The 15059-nt window shown below is 58.6% G+C and overlaps 1 protein-coding gene across 2 annotated transcripts in view; it reads left to right on the forward strand.

Annotated features, from left to right (window-relative positions):
- CHST8 (carbohydrate sulfotransferase 8) overlaps nucleotides 1-12970 on the forward strand; it is a 129593-nt gene extending 116623 nt beyond the window's left edge. For both annotated transcript variants that reach the window (XM_036118502.2, XM_078062466.1), the window contains exons 3-4: nucleotides 10807-10844; nucleotides 11414-12970. In XM_036118502.2, coding sequence (XP_035974395.1) covers nucleotides 10807-10844; nucleotides 11414-12520 — 1145 coding nt within the window. In that variant the 3' untranslated portion in view covers nucleotides 12521-12970. The remainder of the gene's footprint in view (nucleotides 1-10806; nucleotides 10845-11413) is intronic.
- The last annotated feature ends 2089 nt before the right edge of the window (nucleotides 12971-15059 follow it).

The following is a 15059-nucleotide window of genomic DNA, read 5'->3' on the forward strand; positions in this document are numbered from 1 at the left end:
CCAGGGTTTAGTTCTACTTAATATTCCTGTGCTCAGAGCTAACGAGGGTGTTGTTATGCGGCGTTACGTTGGCTGCGTGTTTCAAGGATGTCGGAAGTCGTAGGGCTGGGATGCGTGGCTTGTGTCTGGACAGTTTCTACCCACACTCTGCACTGTCTCCAGCTGAGAGCTTCTCCCTGCAAGCCTTACCCAAGTCTTGTGTCTCTGGGTCCATGTGGCCTAACTCAGGGCTGGGTCTTTGTCCTCTATCAGCCCCTCTGTCCGCCTGGACCTCCCTCTGACAGCATGTGGGGGCACAGACATTTTCCTGCCCCCCCCTCACACCCCGACTCACCAAGCCCTGCAGCCCTCCTTCCCTTTCTCCTCTCCCTGCGCTGCCTGAGCTTAGGCGCCCCATCCCTCACCTGCATTAGGATGTAAGAACCCTACCCAGTTTTGCCCTTCCTTTCCCACTTGCCTCCAGAAGGACCTTTGAATATACAGCCGCCGGGCCCCTCTGGCGGGGGCGGGGAGGGGGGTGTGTGGGGCTGGGTGCACAGGATCTGTGAGTCTTGAGTGAGTGTGTGATGCGGATATGGAACCCAGCCTAGCCCACTGTGGTGGGGCAGTGAGAGGAGAGGATGTTTCCTCCCCAGGATGGCCTGGGGGTGCTGTGGTCAGGCCACAGCCAGCCCACTGTGGCCCTCTGCTGTCCAAATCCCAGGGCACCGGGCTGGGCAGAGCCAAGGGCTGGCAAGCCAGAAGGGAGTGGAGGTGGGTGTTGGCTAGATGTCCAGGGACAGTGGTGTCCCCACAGTCAGCATCCAGCAAGGCGAAGATTAATGCTGTACTCCAGGCCTTACCCTTCAGAGAAGCTGGCCAGAGGCTTCCTGAGCTGCTGGTGGCCCGGTCCTTGCCTGGATCTGACTTGATGTTCAAGGGGCCGGGAGTCCCCTCTCCTCTCCGATGTGGACTGCAGCTACCCAGACCTGTGGCAGGGGCTCCCGGGTGCTCCAAGCACCCGCAGGCCTCCCCTCGCAATCTGTGATTCGCTAGAGGCTCCGTTCTGCTCACGGGCACACGGGATGACCCCTGAAATGCAGTTGCCATTCAGAGATCTCTGTGGTACTGGAGGAGAGCCTGGGGCTGCAGCTGCCTGTGCACAGAGCTCAAGCCAGGCGGGGAGGGAGGGCTTGCTGCCCAGTCTCCGGGCCCCTCTGGGTACAATCCGTGGACAGTGGTGACCACCCGTACGCGGCCTCTGGGGCGCTCTTCCAAGGATCGGCGCATCCATCCCAGAGCCCCTGGGCAGCCCCTTTGCAGTCCCACCTCCAGGAGCCTGCCTCCCCGGGGGGGCCTGGAGGGCCTCCCTGAGGACAGAGCATCTCTGGCCACAGGAACAGCTGCTGGGGACTGGGGTGCTTCAAAGAAGCATCGGCTAGAATCGATTTACTTTTGTGGCTCTCGGGGTATGGAAAGCAGCAGCTGGGACGGGTCTGACAGCCACAGGCCAGCTCAGTAATTGACGCCCCAGCCGGAACGACACATCCTGAAGCAAGCTGGAGCTGGACCGATCATTATCTTGTGCCTGGGCCACCACACTCATGAGGCTACCCCACCGGCGGCCTCTGATGGCCTGACTGTCACGGGGCTGGGCCAGGCGGTGTTGCTGGCTCTTTCCCTGCAAACAGGCTGCCCCCCACTGGGGCCACCTCAGCCTCAGGCTCCAGCATGACCCACTCGTGTTTTATTTCTTGGAAACCTCCAGTAGGAATTCACCAATACTTAAGCCAGATTAGGCCTCTGATGGCCGAATAGGAGGAGTCCCATTTGACGCGGCCATAGCAGCCCAGAGCCTGAGCGGGGGCTCCCTGTGGGCTCTGGACAAAGGCAGACTCAGGCCAGGCCCGCTGCCGGGGCTGCAGGTGATTGGCTGCCGCTGGCCTGCTTCCTCTCTGAGAAGGGCCAGTCCTCCCCTCTCAGCAGGCCCTAGACAGCCACGGGCCGTGGACTATGCTCCTGCACACACATATGTCTGCCCCAGCTCATCCCCTTCTCCCGCATCCTCCATCTGCCCTCTGGACGTCTACACTCGGAGACCCATCGGCATCTCAGACTCAGTGAGGATCTGCTCCCTTTCCCAGGACATGGCACCAGCGTCCCACGGTTCAAGCCAGAAACCACAATCTCCCTTACCCTGCTCCCAGTCAGTCCCCAAGTGGTACTGGCCCAGTGGCAATGCAGGAACTTGGTAGCAGCCCACGAGGACCCAACCCCGTTTCCCATCAGTAGTGTTAAACATCCACCAGCACACCACCCTGTTGATTCTTCCTGAAATTGTCTTCACGTCTTCCTCCGCATTCCCCCATCAGCAGCTGCGCCCGGGCCTCAGACCTCTCCTCCCCGGACGGTGGCAGCCACCACTGACCCACCGGCCTTTCTGTTTCTGTCTTCAGCTCTTCATCTCAGAGTGGTCCTTAAATTCAAGATAGCTCCCAGCTCAAAGCCTTTGTAGACTTCCCTTGGGCCTTAGGAGATAAGATCAGGTGTCTGTCAGGACCAGAGGGCCCCTTGCTTGCTGCCCCCGCCGGCCTCAATGGTCCCACCATTTCTTGACACCCTTCAGTCTCTATGTCCCTTCATCCCATAAGGCCACCACCTTCTGCCAGGAATGCCCTCATTACCCCCACGTGCCAGTTAACGGTCCCGACCTTAGGGAGCCCTCCCCTAGTGCCCGGGGCTTGCTGCCATCCCTACCCCATGCTGTCTGCTGCTCACCCCATGCTGCCACCGCACATGGAATTACTGTCCGGCGCCTCAATTCCCCGCTAGACCGTAAGCTCCACGAGGGCAGGGGCCATGACTGTCCCGTTCATGGCCAAGACACTGTCACCAGTGTGTAGGACGGTGCCAGGCACACGCACGTGCTCCGTCTGTGGAGTGAGTGGACAGACGCTGTTGCCCAGCACGACTGAGCTCTGCTGTCTGGTCTTGCTGCCGACACACGGAAAGAACACATGAAGGGAGGAAAGGCATGACCCGCTCTAAGCCATGTGCCATGTGCTCTCAGAAACTGGATACCGGCGTGAACACACACGCTCCCCACCCAGAGCACGCATGCCACGTCACGTGGCAGGATGCAGGCACAGAGAAGTAGGGTGATGCCTCCCCTCGGTATGCATGGTGTACCACGTCGGTTCCATGTGACATGCACACTTGGAGGTACAGTGCAGTGCATGGCACCTGTGTGTGGGGGCCCCACAACCCCCCCAAACATGGTAGGAATCACCCCCAGGCTCTGACAGAGGAGAGCTTTGCAGCAGGAGCTGGGGACCCCCTCCCTTGTGCATAGGCGGGCATACTGGGGGGGCAGGGGGGATGCGCAGGGACATCCCACCCCCCAAGTGATGGGCAGATGGGGGGCGGGGAGCAGCAGGACAGCTGTTGGGTTTGCAGACCGGCTAACCGGCTGGCTGGCTGACTGACAGGCAGCTCCAACGCTCCACTCTGACAGCTGCAAGGGAATTCACAGCCAAGGCTGAGCTGACAGGGAACTACCCCGTTGAATCGTGGATCCTAATCACGGAGGCGAGGGAACGGAATCGCTAAACAAAACAAGTAGTGGTCAGAGCCGTCAGGAGCCCATCAGCCCGAGACGGGAAGATTCCCGCTTCCCTCCTCTGCAGACAGGCCCCAGAGTCCCCGAGCTGGTGCAGGAGCTAGGCTCAGAGAGACTCAGCTGCTTCGAAGGTGACCCGGGGGTAGGAACCCGGGGAGCCCGCAGCTTTGCTCCCATGGGCTCTTTCTGTGCCAAGCACTGTGCATGTTTCATTTGAACATTTATGGACGTGCAAGATGAGTCTTTTTATCCCGTTTTACAGATGAGGGAACTAAGGTTCGCTGAAGTCAAGGGATTTGTCCAGGGTCACACAGCTGTGCTCTTGCTCTCGTTTCTTTTAAAATATAGGACCCCTCGTTAAAAGCTGTTACTCAGAGAGGAGTCTCCAGGCGAAGGGAGGGAAAGCCCCTGCTCTGGTCTGGGCCAAAGATCAGGGACTACTGTGTCACCGCACCATGAGTTTGGTTGTCTCCGAGCCCACCGCACAGGCTGTCCCCTGGGCCTGGGACAGCAGGTGGGCACGGCTGTGGCTGTGGCTGGTCTCCAGGCCATGCACGAGCCCAAGCAGGGAATTTAATGAGTTGGATTTTCCTGCCATCACAAGTGAGAATTTAAGACCCTTTGGTGAGGCTCCTTCCATCTGAATTCTGTGCCTGGAGTCCAGGCTGCCCGCTAATTGCTGAGTGTGTTTAAACTTCAGTTTTGCATCTCATCTGCATAAATTAACAACCTGCCCAGAGAAAGGGAGCAGCTCACGATGAGGCATCAGAGGCCGATGGGGGCAGCGGGGTGGGGGGGGTTTGCCCCTCAAAAGGGCAGAGCCTGAGCTGGTGGGAGGAGAGCCAGGGCGGGTGTGGCCACATGGAGGCCACAGGCCCCGTCCTGGTGCCCCACGGTGGCAATGGGAGGCAGCCAGTTGGGTGCATCGTAGATCTGACCGCACCACCTGGGTGGGGGTGGACAGACCCCTCAGCCCGGGCAGTTCCCGTCTGCGTCTTGCCACTCGGCTGGCAGCTGCTGCCCAGACACACGGACCCTTCCCCAGCTGCCAGGCTGAGCTGGAGAAGCTCCTCCAGGGGCTGGCGGTCTCCAGCCGGGACCCTGGGTCCACCCCTGCTGGGAGAAGCCCATGCCCATCCTCACTTCCAGGGGCAGCTCTCCGTCCAGGCAGCATCAGCCTTTTCAAGAGCATTTATTGGGCTCCTGCTGTGTGCCAGGCCTGTTGCCAGACTGTCTGACTCAGACGAGACGTGGTCCCCGCCCCAGAACATCGAGAACTAACACGATCTTTCACTACTGATCAGATCACCCAGCCCAGTTGGGGAAATACTTTCTTACCTCTTCCAGGCTGTTCCTGGCCCTGCCTCCAGAGTGCTCTGCAGTCACATTACCACCACCCCCCACCCACCGCCGCCGCCGTGTTATGGGTTGAACTGTGTCCCCTCACCCAAATTATGTTGGAAGTCCCAACCCCTGGGACCAATGACTGTGACCTTATAGAGCCTTTGCTGATGTCATCAAGTCCGGATGAGGTCATTTGGGTGGGTCCTAGCGCAAAATGACTGGTGTCCTTGGAAGAAGAAGAAAAGGCCCACAAGGGAGGACAGCCATGTGAAGAGGGGAGCAGAGGCTAGGCCTCAGTGGTCACAAGCAGGGAACATCTGGGGCTGCCAGAAGCTAGAACTAGAAGCTGTGGTGGGCACACGGCTTTCATTTCAGACACAGCCTCCAGAACTATGAGAGGATAGATGTTGGTTATTTTAATGGCTTCAAATACCAGCTTTGTGGTACCTTGTGACTGCAAGCCTTAAGAAGTCAGTATACCCCTTGCGATGGTGAATTTTGTGTCGACTTGACCGAGCTATCATGCCCAGATGTTTGGCCAGATACCAATCCAGATGTTACTGTGAAGGTATGTTTTTAGAGGTGATCAGTATTTAAGTCAGTAAGCTTTGAGAAAGGCAGATCACCCATAATGTGTCAGAGAAAAGCCTGAGGTCCTCCAAGGAGGAAGGAATTCGGCCTCTAGGTGGGCCCTCAGCCTCAACCTGCAACGTCGACTCTTCCCTGCATCTTCAACCTGCTGACCGGTCCAGCAGGTTTTGGATTTGCCAGCCTTCCACATGAGTCGATTCCTTAAAATAAATTCCCCCTTCCCCCTCCCCCCATATGTGGATCCTAGTTGTGGAGGACTAATTGAGCCCCTCCTTCAGAACCCTTCCATGCTTCCTGTGGAGTGGGGCCTGGGCGTTCCCTCGGGGCTTCCTCCCCTGACCCCAGCGAGCAGCACACCCTCCTGGCTGCGTTTCTCCTGCCAGCATCCAAGCTTCCCACCTTGCGGCTCACCAGCATTGTGTGAGGACCCGGACACCGCCCGGCCGTTCAGGCTGCCCCCTGGACCATACGTGAGGTTCAGGAGCTGCTTCTTTCTAAGGAGGACGTGACATAGCAGAACAGGGCAAGGCTGCTCATCTACCAGATGCACCTGCCGGGGAATCTGGCTGGGACCAAAACTTTGTATCTCATATGTGGTGGACACCAAGATGCAGTGGGGGCCTCGTTTTCAGTGTCTTCCCCACTCAGGCCAGCCTGAAACCCCTGGAAGTTTCCTGGCCTGATGGGCAGCATTAGTGGACATGTGGGGAGACAGCACAGATGGTTGTGGCCACGCAGGCTCAGCCACCAGAAGATCCAGGACATGGAAAAGGAGCCAAGGAAAAGCAGTTGGGGGTAGCTCTGGGGATCCAAGAACCACAAGCTGAAACTGCACAGAGCAGGGACTGTGGGCTCACACCCATGATGACCCATGTTGGCCCCTTCCGTTCTCTGCCATCTGTTTCCCTTTGCGGGTCCGACTCCTTCAGGACCGTCCTACCTGCCTCCAGGCCACAGTGTTCAGAGCAGCAGGACCCTCTCTCCATGATCAGGGCCTGGGACTGGGATTTGAGCAGCCAGAAGAGCAGTCACACTCCTCAAACATGGTCAACCGAGGGCTCATGTGGCACCTTCCAGCCCTTTCTAGGAACTTGGGTCCTGTTTTTGACCCATGTCAGTGTCGCCAGTCTACACAGCCTGAGCCTCAGAGGGTCCTGGGCATCAACGATGGGGGCTTTTGAATTGAACCCAGCAGGTCTCTCTCCTGTGACTTGGAGAGGAGTAGGCAGCAACCCTCTCCCCAACAGCCCACGTGCCTCTGAAGCCCCCTCCACAGTTCTGCCCCAGACTCAGGCTGCACAGCCTAATTATAAGAAACTGGCCACACAGGGGCTCCTGGGGGGCTCAGTCGGTTGTGTCTGACTCTTGATTTCGGCTCAGGTCATGATCTCAGGGGTCCTGGGATTGAGCCCTGAGTCAGGCTCAACGCTCAGCGGGGAGTCTGCTTGGGGATTCTCTCTCCTTCTCCCTCTGCCCCTCCCCCAACTCACACACGCTCGCTCTCTCTCTCTTTCTCCCTTTCTTGCAAATAAATAAATCTTAAAAAAAAAAGAGGAGTGCCTGGGTGGCTCAGTTGGTTGGACGTCTGCCTTCAGCTCAGGTCATGGCCCCAGGGTCCTGGGATCGAGCTTAGGGTCAGGCTCCCTGCTCAGTGGGGTGTCTGCTTCTCCCTCTCCCTTTGCCCCTTTCCTCTGCTTGTGCTCTCTCTCTCTCTCTCAAATGAATAGATTAAAATCTTTAAAAAAAAAAAAAGGTGATGTGTCAGTTTTCCGTATTTATGAAAAAAAAAAAAAGAAAGAAACTGGTCACATACACCATCATCAGCCTTTTCCTCCCCTTGGCAGGTAACCAGTAAGCTTTTCAGCCAAACACTCTGAAGAAAACCCTGAGCCAATGAAGAGTTCACAGTGTGGCGCCCACTTGGCAGTCCCAATAACTCACGCCTTGTTTATTCTCACCAATGCTCACTCTTATCATACAGCATGTGTTTCAACCACTCTGCAAATGTCATCTGTCCAGAAAGAGAAAGCGGTTGTTTTTTTCTTATCGTGCAGGGGATGGAGCTCCCTTACAGATTGTTAACATTATGTTGAAAGGAGAAGACAGGTAACTCAGACGCCGAACATGGAGCATGTACATGACTGGCCTAGGGATTCCCCTGTCGCAGGGAAGGGGGGTGGGAGGCAGCGGAGACGTGTGGTGGCATTGGTGCCATCGGATGGAAAAGGAGGCTAGGGGTTGTGGTTTATGTTGTTCAGCAAGCCCACTGTTTCTATCTAGGTTGCGCATTCATCTGAGGGCTTGGGAGGGGCTGGTGGTGGTTATATTGAAGCCGAGTCCCTGCCGCCCCATAAGTCCCCCCCCATGGTACCAATTCTGGTGGCTCCTGGTGGTCCTATGTCCTCATGTGTGCCGCAGAGGTGGGGGCCCTTAGCTGTCTTTCCCCGTCACTCCACAGAGCTGTCCAGAGTGCTGAAGTGCAGCCCACTGGGCATACGCAGACCCCGTCCTCAAGGCACCCAAGGCTGCAGACCTTCACTTGCTCAGAGCTACGGGTGGGCTTTGCTTTGGCTTTTATCCAAGCAGTGCATCGAGGAGTAGCTTCCTCCACAGAAAAAGTAGGGACAGTGGGCCCCTGGCAAGAGGGGGAGCATGTTACATTTCCTTCATTAAGTTTCTGTCTTTATTCCAAAATGGCATATGGGATAGGGTCAATCTTTGCCAAATGAGCTATAATAAGTTTAAAGGCCGAGAACGTACAGCCTGTGGCAAATTCAGGCTCCACCTAAGGTCTGTTGTTGGGTTTTCCACAAGACTTTTTCTTTTCAAAGGGGGCAGTTGCAGCCAGGTTGGCTTTATTGGGTAAAAGTGGCCAAGAGGTCAGAGATGCCCTGAGCCCCAGGCTCTGTCCATCAGGAATGTTCTCTCCAGCCTTCAAGTGGACCAACCTGGAAAACCTCTTGAGGCTCAGCATCCTTCTGTCCAGTCTGCACAGATAAAAAAGGACAGGCCCCACGGCCCACCACCCTCCAGGCTGTGAGGACAGTGCCAGGAGGTCACAGCTGTAGGGCTTGACATCTGCCTAAGCACATCCTCACCCAGCTCCACCGGCTGGCAGGGTGCCTTTTGTGAGTGGCTCCTGAGTCCCACTCTTGGCCAAATCTGGCATGACTCATTTGCTCCAGAAAATGAATATAAATAAGCACCACCGTACCTTGACAAGTTGACAGGATTGACAAGCAGAGTAAATTCCTGTATCTGAGACTCTGAGGAGGAGAGGTGATTTAGCAGAGCCAGCTGCCATCACCAGAAGAAAATAATTAAGGAAACCCAGCAGCGTGGAGGGAAAACTGAGTGTGCAGCGGGTCCCTTCTGCTGAAGGGATCTGTGATGACTGGCTCCAGGAGGAAACCCTCACATGCCAGAAAGAAATGGGCTCAAGAAGCTCGTGCAGGGATGAGGCAGAGCAGGGGAGGGGTGGCCAGCAGGAAGGAAGTAAGCTCTGGGCTGAGAGGGGGACCCTGGTGAGGGGCTCCATTCTAAGAGACTCCTGTCTCAGGCCAAGTACCCACTGCCTGCACCCCATACCCTGAGGGGGGCAGCTGGTTCCACATGGAGCTTCCCCTCAGTCTCCGTGGAAGAGTCTGGAAGCCTTGTTTCAGAGTTCCTCCATATGTACACACATATTGCCCGTAAGCTTGGGAATGCCCAGGAAGTTATGGACACTCTGTCCTCTGCCCGGAGAAGGGCACACCCCTGTTCCCAGCCCAAAGGGATCCAAGAAAAATATTGCAACAGAAGAAAGACGCAACATGCCCAAGTTCCACTTTTGCTTCACTTTTGGAACTCGAAGAAGTTCCCAGGAGGCTCAGGGAATGTAGGCTTTCCATCCCAGGGCTGACCTTGCATCCCCACCTCCTCACTAGCTGGAGAGTGAAGCAGATGTATAGGCACATCCTCAGACTGACCAGTATGAGGCCAGGGTCACAGCAACGGCTGAACCTGTAAAACGACCTCGTGGAGAAATTGCCAGGGCCCCCAGGGTCAGGGACTGGATGTCCTCTCACCACCTGGGTTCCAGCCACTGGACCTATGCCAAGTACACTGAGACAGCAGGGGACAGGCTGGGCCACCAGAACATCTCACGCACACAGCCCAGAACAGCCAGAACTTGGCCAGGTGTGCCCCGTCCTGCCAACTGGAAGTTCAAGCCTTCTCTTTAAAGGGTAGCTGGTGCTGATTGTGATGGTGGCTTTCAACAAAGCCTCAGAGTAGAAGCAGCCACTTACAGGCACCAGAGCAGGAAGAGCCCCTGGTGCCTCAGTGGCCAGGCAGGGATGGGGGAAGGAGGCCAGAACTCCTAAATAGGTTCCCCCAAAGAAAATCATCTTGTTTTACTAGGACCTCCCCCAAGACCAACCAGAGTATGAAGCGGAATCCTCCCATCCAGCCGAAGGTTCACTTCCCAGAGCTTGTTATCCTGGGTGACTTCGGCCCCAGCCTAGCTAAAGGGCCTCCTTGGGGGGAAGAGGGAACATCGTGGAGTGTGGTCAGCAATGCACTGATCTGTCTCCATCTCCAGTGACAAGTGCTTGCCGGACAGTCACTCTGTGCCTGGGCTCTGCTTAGGCCTTTGCAGGAGACCGGGGTGAGCAGGAGGTGGCCAGCTCACGCCAGAGTCCCAGGGCCAGCTGAGTTGGCCAAAATCTCAAAGTAGGTGCTTAGGTTAGGGGACTTCCCAGAGCAAGTAGGGAGACCCCAGTCCAAGGGAAGGAGTGTGTTCCACTCCCAGGCCTGTGCGTGCGAAAGTGTGGGTATGAGTGTGTCGTATTCCAAGCACAGAAAGTCCACATTGGTTAGAGCAAGGGCTGAGCCAACGGGCCATAGAGAGAGGATGGACAGAGCTTTCCGAGGGTCCTTTCCCCGTGACTTAATGACAGCGAGGTTGCACGGGGGCGAGGGGCGGTGCTGTGGGGTTCCCGGCTCTTCCATGGAGCAGGTGGCCACCTTTCGAGACCTTCCAGGTCATATCAGGAGCTGAGACACTGAGAAGCCATCATCAGCTGGGAACCAGTGGGACCACATCTTGCTGCACTCCCATTTTCCATATGGGTAGGGCGGTGGAGGGGCACTCACACTGAGCCGTGCCTCCCTGAACTGAGCCCAACCCAAGTGCCCTCCAGCCCAGGGGCCCAACTGTCCAGAGCCCGTGAGCAGGTCCTTGGGAGCCACGTGGTACTTCTGTCACTAATACTGTCCTCTCTGCTTTTCAGGAATAAAGTTCAGCATCAGGCCGCAGCAGCCCTACAACGTGAGTTCTGAGAGTCATAAATCTCCGCACCGGCCGCCTGGGGAGAGTTGGGGAGGGCAAGGAAGAAACTCTGGAGCTCATGTCGAATCCATTCTTGGAAAGAAAAACATGCCCGGTCCTTCCCAGGAGCCCTGGGAACAAAGCCCAGGGCTTTGGAACCATGAATGTCCCCTTCCTGTTAGCTGGCGGCTTTGGACTTGTGCTAATAGATGCGGTAAATCTGAGCCAGCCTCCTCGGGCCGCCAGCTCCCTGCCCGGTCCCGCGCCACGCGGAGGTTCCTGGGAGGCCTGCGCCATCTCGTGGCTCAAAAGACCCTTGCACCTCTGGCCTCAAGACCATGGCCGGCGAGGGGTGGGGGCCTTCGGGGACTGGACCTGGGCTCAGGCCAGAGGGGTCCCATCCCACAGGGTCAGCTGGTCTCCTTCTCCCTCACCCGGAAAAAAAATCTCAGGCCACAGAGGGGGCAGGGACCCCGGCCATAGTGAGGGCCTGACCTGTGTGACCCTCAGTGCCCCGCTGATAACTGTCCTGCCCCCCCCCCCGATAACCATTTCTCTTCTTGCCCCAGGACCTCCCACCAGGCAGTTCCCAGGATGGTGACTTGAAGGCACCTACGGAAAAGGTCCCCAGAGACTTGTCCAGCCGGGCCCCGAGGGGCTCCCGCCTGCTGGTGCCCGACCGGCCTCAAGCCCAGCTAAACGTGGGGACCCGGCTCCGGCCCCGGCAGCGCCGCCGGCGGCTGCTTATCAAGAAAATGCCGGCTGCGACAGCCATCCAGGCCAACGGCTCGGCCGGCGCCTTGGCGCGGCCGGCACCCTGGGCCCCCGACGGCCACTGGGTCACCCTGCACCACAGCCAGCAGGAGCGCAAGCGGGTGATGCAGGAAGCGTGTGCCAAGTACCGGGCCAGCAGCAGCCGCAGGGCGGTCACCCCCCGCCACGTGTCCCGCATCTTCGTGGAGGACCGCCACCGCGTCCTGTACTGCGAGGTGCCCAAGGCGGGCTGCTCCAACTGGAAGCGGGTGCTCATGGTGCTGGCGGGGCTGGCCTCATCCACCGCCGACATCCAGCACGACACCGTGCACTACGGCAGCGCCCTGAAGCGGCTGGACACCTTCGACCGCCAGGGCATCCTTCACCGCCTCAGCACCTACACCAAGATGCTCTTCGTCCGCGAGCCCTTCGAGAGGCTGGTCTCCGCCTTCCGCGACAAGTTCGAGCATCCCAATAGCTACTACCACCCCGTGTTCGGCAAGGCCATCCTGGCCCGGTACCGGGCCAACGCCTCCCGGGAGGCCCTGCGGACGGGCTCTGGCGTGCGCTTCCCCGAGTTCGTCCAGTACCTGCTAGACGTGCACCGGCCCGTGGGCATGGACATCCACTGGGACCACGTCAGCCGGCTCTGCAGCCCCTGCCTCATCGACTATGACTTCGTGGGCAAGTTCGAGAGCATGGAGGACGATGCCAACTTCTTCCTGAGCCTCATCCGGGCGCCGCGGAACCTGACCTTCCCCCGGTTCAAAGACCGGCACTCGCAGGAGGCGCGGACCACGGCGCAGATCGCCCACCAGTACTTCACCCAGCTCTCGGCCCTGCAGCGGCAGCGCACCTACGACTTCTACTACATGGACTACCTGATGTTCAACTACTCCAAGCCCTTTGCGGACCTGTACTGATGGCGGCGGGGCGGGGGGGGGGGGCAGCTGGCCACGGGCAGCCCAGCCCCACGCACCCGCACCTGTCCACGGGGGCGTCCCACGCTCCGGGGACAAGAGGAGCCGTGACTGCTCGGTGCTGCTGGCTCTACGTGGGGGACAGAGGCCCGGGCCTTGGATGGGGGCCTCTGGCCCTTGTCCCATCCCCACTTCCTCACTCTTCAGCTGAGGAAGATGCTGGGGGTTGAGCAGGACCCCAGGAGTCCCAGCTGCAGACACCCAGCTCAGCTAAGAGTCAGGATGACCAGGGAATTCTGAGGCCCAGAAGACGAGGGCCCCAGCGGTGAGGGACTTCCTGCCGTCCTTCGCCATTGCCTTGTACCAAACCACATGGTTTGCAGCTTTTCTATGACCCAGGGGGGAGGTTCCCTCGGAAGGAGGTTCCAAATAAAGCACATGGTTTCCAGAGTAGCAGTGTCTACCCTTTGTGTTGGAATGGGAACACATGGCCCCTTCCCTCTGCTGTGGGGGCTCTTTCTCCCTCCCCAGGATGGCCTGAGCCAGGCCTCTGCAGGTCCGGCTGCAGGAAAGGGGGGAGCGGCCTACGTGGGAGGGGGAGCGGAGGACCCAGAGGCTGCAGCACCCCTGGCTCAGGCTCCTGGGGCCAGCACTCGGTCACCTGGGGCCTCTGGTCTCGGTACCGGCCCATTTATTCCGAAAGGAGAAGCTCGACCTGTCCCTGTGGAGGCCCAGTGGGGTCCCTTCCTGTTAGTCACTTTGCCAGGGGCCCTCTGAGGATCTGCCAGAGCTCCCTGGGCAAGCTGCCATGTGGGGATCCATGGGGCACAGCACAGGGGTCTCAGTGGGTGTGGCATTTCCGGGTGGGGAATGATGCTCTCCCTCTCTCTCAGCATGGCTTTCTCTCGCAGCTGTCATCTGCAGACCCCCGCCCCTGGCCTTGAGCCCTGGCTCCATTCACCTGACCAGACCACCTTAAAGCTTTCAGGACTGCCCACCCTTGGGGGAGGAGGAAGAGAAGCCCATAGGGGGAACCTCTCCAACAGTGTACCTTTTCCCGTGCAGTAATGGCTCTGAAATTGTCCAAAGCCAAGGTGGTTCTGTGAAAGGTCCCAGAGACAGTGTGCTGGAGCTTTGAGTGGGGCTGAGGCTGTGACTCTGTCGGGTCCCGTTTGTAATGGAAAGTGCTGCCTGTTTCTAAAGGTCTGTCTGTCTGCCTGCTTTCAGGCCTCCTCTCTCCACCAGCCTGTGTCTGCTGCATGCCCTTCTGTATCTTTCTGTGGGCGCCTCTGCGGATCTCCCCAGGAGACTGCTCTCAGTCTGGCCCCACATGTTGGCGGAGACCCTGCTGGTCCCAAGGTGGCCATGCCGCTGGCTCCCCGTCAGCCTCATGCTGGCATGTGTGCCGCTCCATCGCCCTTCCTGCCTCCGCCATGGGCTCCGGAAACGTATGAAGGTGGGACAACGAACGAGGCCACCTCCCACCTGCTTGGGGTCACGGGCATCCAGGAACCGCGAGCAGGGTGAGGGCCCCCCCTTCCCTGGGTTCCAGCTGGAGTGGCCTGGCCATCTGGCAGGAGGGAGCTCCGAGGGGCGGGAAGGAGGCTGTGGTCAGGGCCCGAGGGGCTCTTGGGTGTGGAGGCTCCAAGGCCAGGTCCGTCTGAGAGGAGGCAGGGAGGGACCCGGCCCAGGAACAGGTGCGCCTGGGCTGCAGTGCTCGCAGTGAGAGGGAAGCCTCCACGCACAACTAGTGTCTCTGGGCAGGGATGCATCTGGGGAAGCCTGAGGCCGGGTGTCACCATGCCATCCCATCAGCCAGGGGGACACCTGGAAGCCCAGCTTAGGCAGCCTGTGGGGCCCCTTCACCCACTGCTGCTGCTTGGAGACAATTTGGATTGCCATGGGACCATCCTCCCACCGCATGCGTGCGTGCGTGCGTGCGTGCACATGTGAGTGTGCGTGTGCCTGGGTGTGCGCACGTGCATGTGAATATGCGTGTGCGTGCATGTACATGTGTGTGCGTGTGCACGTGAGTGTGCGTGTGCCTTTGTGTGCGTGTGTGTGTGCGTGTGAGTGGTAGGCATCTGTCTGCCGGGTGTCGGTGTCTGGGGTGAAGGTGGTATGTACCATGTGTGAGCGTGTGTATGTGTCGGGGTGGGGGAGGGTACCGCGGACAGTCCTTCCTCTCTGGAACCATCTGTGCTGCTCCCTCCCCGACCCATCTCTGCCCCTTTTCATCTGCTCACCATTTTGTGGGTATAGTCTGGAGGGCCCCAGGCTCTTCCCAGGGGTCAAGCAGGCCCGTGAAGTTGGGGAAATAACTCCAATTCCCAGTGCCCTTCCCCAGCTGCGTCCTCCAAATGGGGGCCTGTCTGGGGCAGCCCAAAGTGAAGTCCCTGCCAGTCCTTCTCATCCTAAAATCTGGGGTTTCCACTGGGGCCTATGAGCCCCAGAAGCCCTGGAGTGCCCGGGGGAGGTGAGATGTCAAGTCCAGCCTGGTGGTCTCTGGCCTCAGACACATGGCCAAACTCTCCTTCTCCCC

The sequence above is a fragment of the Halichoerus grypus genome, chromosome 15 (assembly GCF_964656455.1).
Source record: "Halichoerus grypus chromosome 15, mHalGry1.hap1.1, whole genome shotgun sequence".
NCBI classification, from domain to species: domain Eukaryota; kingdom Metazoa; phylum Chordata; class Mammalia; order Carnivora; family Phocidae; genus Halichoerus; species Halichoerus grypus.